Source organism: Loxodonta africana, chromosome 10, assembly GCF_030014295.1.
Source record: "Loxodonta africana isolate mLoxAfr1 chromosome 10, mLoxAfr1.hap2, whole genome shotgun sequence".
In the NCBI taxonomy this organism is placed as follows: domain Eukaryota; kingdom Metazoa; phylum Chordata; class Mammalia; order Proboscidea; family Elephantidae; genus Loxodonta; species Loxodonta africana.
Genome location: NC_087351.1, coordinates 23,546,961 through 23,554,846, shown reverse-complemented (window position 1 = coordinate 23,554,846; position 7,886 = coordinate 23,546,961). Strand labels below are relative to the sequence as shown.

At 54.0% G+C, this 7,886-nt stretch overlaps 1 protein-coding gene across 1 annotated transcript; it reads left to right on the top strand.

The window, feature by feature from the left end:
* Nucleotides 1–219: 219 nt before the first annotated feature.
* On the top strand, nucleotides 220–7,691 carry LPCAT4 (lysophosphatidylcholine acyltransferase 4). Its single transcript, XM_003418627.4, has 14 exons — nucleotides 220–433; nucleotides 1,708–1,850; nucleotides 2,163–2,383; nucleotides 2,753–2,865; nucleotides 2,995–3,055; nucleotides 3,319–3,377; nucleotides 3,561–3,595; nucleotides 4,135–4,189; nucleotides 4,301–4,383; nucleotides 4,637–4,762; nucleotides 5,118–5,250; nucleotides 6,478–6,576; nucleotides 6,921–7,077; nucleotides 7,361–7,691. The coding sequence occupies exons 1-14, from the start codon at nucleotides 329–331 to the stop codon at nucleotides 7,534–7,536; spliced, it is 1,566 nt and encodes a 521-aa protein (XP_003418675.1). The 5' UTR covers nucleotides 220–328; the 3' UTR covers nucleotides 7,537–7,691.
* Nucleotides 7,692–7,886: the final 195 nt, after the last annotated feature.

The following is a 7,886-nucleotide window of genomic DNA, read 5'->3' as shown; positions in this document are numbered from 1 at the left end:
ATGGGGAGGCGGTGGCCAGGACTCCGGGGCGGAGCGACCGGACTGCCCAGGCCGGGGGCCAGTGCATCCGGCCGCAACGGAACAATAGCCGGAGGGGCTGCGGGTGCCTCGGCGCTCACCGGGAAGCGGGGCCACCCGGGCCCTGGAAGCCCCGCCCCTCGGCCGGCGCCCTGACAACGCGGGCCCGGCCGCGCTGCTTGCACCCCGCCCCTCGGCACCCCGCACCAGGCGGGGCCGGGGCCAGAGCGCCGCTGCTGCCACAGCCGCTGCTGCTCTGCAGAGCGGGGCCGGGGCCGGGGTGCCCTCCGTCCCGCTTCCTCCCGCCGCTATGAGTCAGAGAAGCCCGGGGGACTGGGCTCCCCTCGACCCCACTTCCGGGCCCCCCAACCCCTTCGTGCATGAGTTACATCTCTCCCGCCTCCAGAGGGCTAAGGTAAGGTGTGGGCAGGGGACGTTGGGAGAACTTGTGGGGATAGGAAAATGGGTCCGTTTAGAGCCTTGACAGAGATGGGGATGGGGATCCAGGAAGGAGGTGGGTGAAAGGCTTGTGCAACTGGAGTCCCGGGGTACGCACGTGGGGGCGGCCGGGGATGGGTGGAGGTCCTGGAGAGGACGCAGGCTTGGCGATAGCCAAGGACGAAGGTATGGAGGAATTGAGTAGGTGAGGATGGAAGACTGCAGGGGACCCAGGGGTAGGAGAGATGGAGGACACTGGGGAATGCGGATTACATCCTGCGGAGGCCGATGAGCTAGGATGGAGTTGGAGGCTACGGGAAGCCGGGGGTGGGGGCGGGGGCGTACTTAGTGCTTCTCCGGGGCTCGGATTTAAAACGGGGGAAGAGGTTTCTAGGCTCCGAGCGTGCAGCCCTGTGCCCTTACAACAGCCCCTCTTCCCCCCCTCCCCCCTGCCTGCACTGCAGCACCTCTCGGGTGGGGGGAGGGTGGCTAGGAAGAGGGTTGGCCATAGGAAGTGGAGGGCCGCACCGGCCTAGGGGAACTGGGTGGTAATGTGGGAAGGGAGTGCCCAAGGTTTCTGTGGTCATCACCTCCCCTGAGGCGGGCTCCAGGGGCTCGGCTTGTTTACCTGCATTCTCCCCAGGGCAGTCGATGGAGTCATCCTGGCTCCTGGCAACCCCTACCCTGCGGAGTAGGGCCGAGTTCTGTGCTCCCTCATTCCCCCAGGGAGTACTAGGGAATTGCTGTTGGGCAGAACTCGAGACTGGCCCGCGGCCTGAAAAGTGGGTCTCTCTCTGTATTCCAACCCTTTGCCCCCCAAGCCCCAAGTGGAGAGAACTATGCACCTGGTTTCTGTTGGACATCTGAGCTATTTATGGAATGGGATGTGGGGGAGGAGAACTGTCTGTAGCCTACTCTGCATCGAGCACTAGTGCTGGGCGATTTCACATGTGGTCTCTCTTTAAATCCTTTTCATGTGCTAGGTGCATTTTGTGACGTTGGTTTTTTTAGGTGGGGTGGGGACCAATTGAGAGCCAGGAAAATGAGGTCCCAGGTCCTATTAATCTTTTTATCCTTTTGCCCTTATTGGTGTCTCTCCGACATTGGATCCCAATCCCTATCCGGATCCCACACCACATACGTCCTGATCTATAAGAGTGCTGACTTTCTGTGCCTGGGTCCATCCATGAGGGAGAGGAGGAGCTGTGGGGGAGCATCTCCCAGCCCTGAAGTGGCATTTTCTCTCTGCAGTTCTGCCTCCTGGGGGCGCTGCTGGCCCCCATCAGAGTGCTTCTGGCCTTTATTGTCCTCTTTCTCCTCTGGCCCTTTGCCTGGCTGCAAGTAGTGGGTCTTACGGAAGAGCAGCTTCAGGAGCCAATTACAGGATGGAGGAAGTAAGTGGGGATCAGCCCCTAGAGACCCTACTTCTTACTTCTTTTCCCTGCTATCCATTCTGCCCCTTCTTTGAGAAGAAGGGGAGGGAAGGTTCTGATGCTGTCCTGCCCAACCTGGGTGGGTGAGATGAGTCAGGCTCAGACCTGGCACCTAGGACCTAAACTGTCCCGAAGGAGCCAGAGATTTCAGCCCCTTGGCTAGAGTATTTAAGGTCAGAAGAAGGGCACTCTACTTCCCTGGGTACCTGAACCTAGTGGGCAGGTGAGGCTTGGAGCTGCTGCCTCCACTGATACCCAGCCTTGCACTGGCAGGACTGTGTGCCACAATGGGGTGCTGGGCCTCAGCCGCCTGCTCTTTTTCCTGCTGGGCTTCCTCCGGATTCGAGTTCGGGGCCAGCGGGCCTCTCGCCTTCAAGCTCCTGTTCTCGTTGCTGCCCCCCACTCTACTTTCTTTGACCCCATTGTTCTGCTGCCCTGTGACCTGCCCAAGGTTGTGTCCCGAGCTGAGAACCTTTCCGTGCCTGTCATTGGAGGTGAGAGTGCATAACAGGAGTGAAGGGGGAGGGGTGACGACTATGGGCAAACAAGGTCAGGAATTGGGAGAGGGCTGGCTTCAAGTGGGGGAAGGGAGAAGTTAGAAAGAATATTGACTGATGGTGGCAAATGAAATGTAAATTAGCACCATTTGTAAACAAGTCTTTTGGACTCTGAGGCACAGGGAACTTGAAGGAAGATATTGGAAGGTGCTCTGAGGAGTTTCCAAGAACAGCATATAATAAAGGGATCGTTCCCAGGGCAAAGAGGTAACTGAGAAACAGCTCAGGCCGATGAGGAAGAGAAGGCTGGGTATGTTAATCCCCCCAGGTAGGAGCCAAGTGATTCCTCCTTGTCTTGTCTCTCAGCCCTTCTTCGCTTCAACCAAGCCATCCTAGTATCCCGGCACGACCCAGCTTCTAGGCGTAAAGTAGTGGAGGAGGTCCGAAGGCGGGCAACCTCAGGAGGCAAGTGGCCCCAGGTGGGTAAGGGTCGTAAGACCCTCCCCTCACCTTTTATGTGCTCCTGAAGAGGTTCTCTTTCCCCCTCCTCCCCTTCAACTTACCCCACCTCAGCCTGGTTTCTTTTTTTTTTTTTTTCCTTTCACCAGGTGCTATTCTTTCCTGAAGGCACCTGTTCCAATAAGAAGGCTTTGCTTAAGTTCAAACCAGGTGAATAAAATGATAGTGGGTGATAAGGCTGTAGGAAAAAGGAGCATGGGATTTGGGGAGGGGCTCTGGAATAACCCAAGAACTAGGGGAGGGAGACAGGGAACCTCCTAGCTAACACTAAAAGTCAAAGAGAAAATTATGAATGACGTGGAACAAGGCCAGAGCAGGATGTTCACTGAGAACTGTCCAAGACCCCTCACTTCATCCCCTCTAACTACCACTGTGCACTAACCTCTGCCTGGGGGTGGGGGGAATGGATTTAGGAGCCTTCATCGCTGGGGTGCCTGTGCAGCCTGTCCTCATCCGTTACCCCAACAGTCTGGTGAGTCTTAGTCCAAGAAAGGGTGGAAGGGGAAGCTTGAATCCGCCCTAAATGGGAATGAGTGAAAACTGTCAGTGGGATGTGCGTGTTGGGGTGGGTCCAGGGTTTCTGTGTAAAGAGGATCGTCCAGTTCCAGGGAAGAAAAGTAACACTTTTCTCTCTTCCCTGTCCCTTCTCTCATAGGACACCACCAGCTGGGCCTGGAGGGGCCCTGGAGTGTGAGTTGTGGTGTCCCTGGGGTGAGGGTGGGGAGCAGGGTCCATCACAGAATTCCTGGCCCATCTTCCAATCTCCAGACAAGGTGAATGGCCCTTCTGCATTCTAGGAAATGAAAGAACTCTAGACAAAGGGGTGCCCGTTTCCATCTATTTTGTTCTGGTCTCTCAATGTAATCTGGAAGTGCTTTCAGCTATCCCACCTAAATCATTCCTGCTGTAATTAAAGCTTGCTTTAACTTTCCTGGGTGCCTAAGTGATTTTCTCCCTTAGTTGTCCCTTCTTAAGAACCACCACCACCAGGCATGCCTCTTGTCTTTCCCCCCATGACACAAACCTCTTGCCTGCAGTTCTTCCTTCATCCGCCATCACCATTCTGGTCCTTCCCTCTGTCTCCCACCTGCATATTCACCCAGCTAACCGAATGGGTAGGAGTCCGTTTTTATATCGATGGGCAGAGCTTTCCCACTCCCTTCCTTGAGGTGGGAGGGGCCTATAATGCAGTTGGGATTGGTGGGCATTCCAGGTCTCTCTTCTCTTAGACTCAAGGTCCTCTGGCTTACAGCCTCTCAGCCCTGCAGCATCGTGGATGTGGAGGTACGATGTCACGGGTGGGTGGGAGAATGGACCCCTGAAGCCTTGGGAAAGGAGGATGGGAGTGGTTACCCCGAACTGTGAATTGCTCAGAATTGTTTGTGCCCGTTTCAGTTCCTCCCTGTGTACCACCCCAGCCCTCAGGAGAGCAGGGACCCCACCCTCTATGCCAACAATGTCCAGAGAGTCATGGCACAGTGAGTGTCCCACAGATTATTTCCTGGAGAAAAGGAACACGGGTCAAAGGGAACATGAGGAGAGGGTGGAGAGCCAAGCAAAGATGGGTGGGGTGGCAGTGGGAAGGGCTGTCGGGCAGTGGGAACTCAGGAGGGGAAAGTGAAAGGTGGCCTCATTTATGCTCCCTAACCAGCAGGCCAGAGCCGGTAACAAACCTTCACAAGATTCTCCTGCCTCCCTCCCCCATCCATTCCATCCCTCCTCATCCTGTAGGGCCCTTGGCATTCCAGCCACTGAATGTGAGTTTGTGGGAAACTTGCCTGTGATGGTGATGGGCCGGCTGAAGGTGGCGCTGGAGCCGCAGCTCTGGGAGCTGGGAAGGGTGCTTCGGAAGGCTGGGTAAGTGGTCTTGAAGGTGAGGATATGGGCAGTGTCATGTATGGAGGACAAAGGGAGAAGTGGGAAGGAGGAAGGAATGTCTTAGAAAAAAGAAGGCAGATAGAGGAAATTTTAAAAAGATAGTAGAGTAAAAGGGTGAAGGAAAAGAGAAAGGGAAAGATATAAGTGACACAGTGAGGGAAGTGGTAAGGGCTCCTGAGGGATTATGAGTCAGCTTACATCTTAGGAAAATACCAGCTGAACTTTCATGGGGGGGGGGGGGGAGGAGCTCCTGGGGCCAGAGCCAAGGTCCTGCTGGACAATGTGTCCAGAATGAAACTGAATCTGCTCTCTGCCTTCCACGATTCCCTTGTAGACTGTCCCCCAGCTGTGTGGACGCCAAGGCAGAGCCAGGACGGAGTCAAATGATCAGCCAGGATGAGTTTGCCAGGCAGCTACAGCTCTCTGATCCTCAGATGGTAGCTGGTGCTTTTAGCTACTTCCATCAGGTAAGGTAGCCAGAACACAAAAGGTAGAACCCAGAGGCTTGTCCTTCAGGCTGACATGCTTAGGGTTTAAGGACAGTATCCAAGTGGCTGTATCAGTTACCGTGGATGGCCAGTTTGGAGTCTGCACTGAGTGTTCTAACAGTCGTTGTAGATGGCCGTCTTCTGAGGCCCACTGGGAGATTCATTTTTTATGAAACATCCAGTGCATTGAAGAGCAATGTTTTAATTGGGGCGAGGGGGAGGCTAGGGGGATACAAGGGAGAAAAAAATGATGAAGGGAGGTCCATAAATTTCTGAAGCCATTTTAGAGACTGGCAGAGGTGAGGAATTATATGACCTTGTGAAGGTCTTTGAAGGATCGTCATGAAGGTTAGGTGGGAAGGTGACATGGAGGAAACAACACTGGACAAGTTAGACAGTTAAGATTTGGAAGTATTTTTAATACTTCGGCAGAGTTTTTATATGTCCCACAGCTTTCCTAAGGAATTGCTGAAGTTTTCTCAAGAATCTTGGCAAACCATCTATCTCCAGGAACTTTAACTAGGTTTTCTTATAGAATTATAATAATCCTAAAAGAAACTTAATGTTCACAAGTGATCATCAGTGGTCCTGAGGAGCTCTTTTTTATCTAAGATGCAGACCCTGGCTCTCAGTGTTCTCTGAAGCGACAGACAGCGTCAGGTGTGTTGATTTTTTAGAATGGAGCAGGCTGATCCTTTCTGCATTGAGCACATAGCAAAGCAGAGCCCAAACCCCAAATGTGGTAGTCCTTCATACAGCAGGCACAGTTGGCATCCACCTCTATGTTTTGTAAGAAATTATTTCAGTGGCACCCTCTCGACCTGTTGGACCAGATCTCCCATGCAGGCTAAGCATAAGCAAGGAGAAAATCAGTTTGTCCAGCTTGGGGGTCAGAGATGCCCTCCAGTGATAATGTGAGACACTTGGTAGTAACTTCAGCATTCCTGGGAAATTCCAGCATTCCTGGGAGGTACCTTTATGGGAAAGCTTTGTCGACAGATGACTCGGGGGTATAGCTTGAGCAAGCCCGTGGCCTGAGAAAAGCATTGGGGATTCTGGGGAGTTTGGGCGTAACCGTTTGTAGGAGAGCAGTCACAAGGGTCACCCCCATGCCTGTTGAGAAGAGGGAAGAGCCACAATCTACAGAGCAGGACGGAGAGTGCAAGGTCGATCCCACATTACCCTGGTTTCTCTTTCACCATCCAGGACACCAAGGGTTTGGTGGACTGCCGAGATGTGGCCCTGGCACTGGCAGCTCTGGATGGGGGCAGGAGCCTGGAGGAGCTGACATGCCTGGCCTTTGAGGTACCAGGACGAGGGGGGAAGGTGCATAGTGGGTGTGCTCAACCCACCTGGAGGCCTGTGTGTAGCTTGTAGATAGTTGGTGCCTGGTTTCCCGTGCAGTGCCAGCCACGCTGTCTAAAACTGCAGAGCCTCGAGTGTCAATGTTGAGTCCCACCTGGGAATGGGGAAGATTAGCACCTGTGACGTTTAAAATTCTCCTGCAGAAAGGGCCCTGGTGGGTCAGGGAGGGCCTGCGTGCTGCACTCTTGGAAGAGGAGAGGTTGGGTAAGACAGGCAGATCTGCAGAGACGTGAGGGGCAATGGCATGAGGAGAGGGCTTGACTTATATCCTTTTCTCTCCCAAGCTCTTTGCTGAAGAGCAAGCCGAAGGGCCCGGCCACCTGCTGTACAAGGATGGCTTCAGCACCATCCTGCACCTGCTGCTGGGTTCACCCCGCCCTGCCGCCGCTACTCTGCATGCTGAGCTGTGCCAGGCAGGCCCTAGCCAAGGCCTCTCCCTCTGTGAGTCACTGCATTTCTGGCCCCACAAGGGCACTGGGGGCAGAATCAGCACTTGGGACCTGGAGAAGGAAGCACTGGCTGGGAGGGAACAAGGGTTAGTGGTAATGCTAGGCGAATGCCTGCCTGAGAGCTGAGGCTGGAAAAGCAGAAAGGACATATACCAGGATTTGAGAAGTTAAGCAGAGATTAGAGTGAGAAGACATTTCAGAGAAAAGAGCAGGGCACCCTTTCCTCTTGTTCTTACATCTTTTTCTTCTTCCCCATCTCATTCTCATTTGCCCAGGTCAGTTCCAGAACTTCTCCCTCCATGACCCTCTCTACGGGAAGGTCTTCAGCACCTACCTGCGCCCCCCACATGCCCCTCGAGGCACCTCCCAGATATCAAATGCCTCATCCCCAGGCAGCCCCACTGCTCTGGCCAACGGGACTGTGCAAGTGCCCAAGCAGAAGGGCGACTAAGCACCTCGTCCCTTCTCACCGCCGCCTACCCAGCTCGCACCCAGCCTGCAGACTCAGGGCAGCGCCAGGGGCCTACCCTGTGCCTCAACCCCACCTCTGCTCCTGTTTGATTTTTTGTTGTTGTTGTTTTAAGTTGGTTTTTTTTTTTTTTTTGTAAGAAACTATTTTATATATAAATATATCTATATCTATTAAAAAAAAAATACGAAGCTCAGTCACACTGATGGTCTCGTTAGTTGGGAAACAAAGGGATGAATGGTTGCAGGATGCTCACAGGAAGAGCCCGAAGGCCCCTGAGGTCAATCTCTTGGCCGTTGCTGGAGGAATCCTTCTGGCTCCCAGCTGGACAG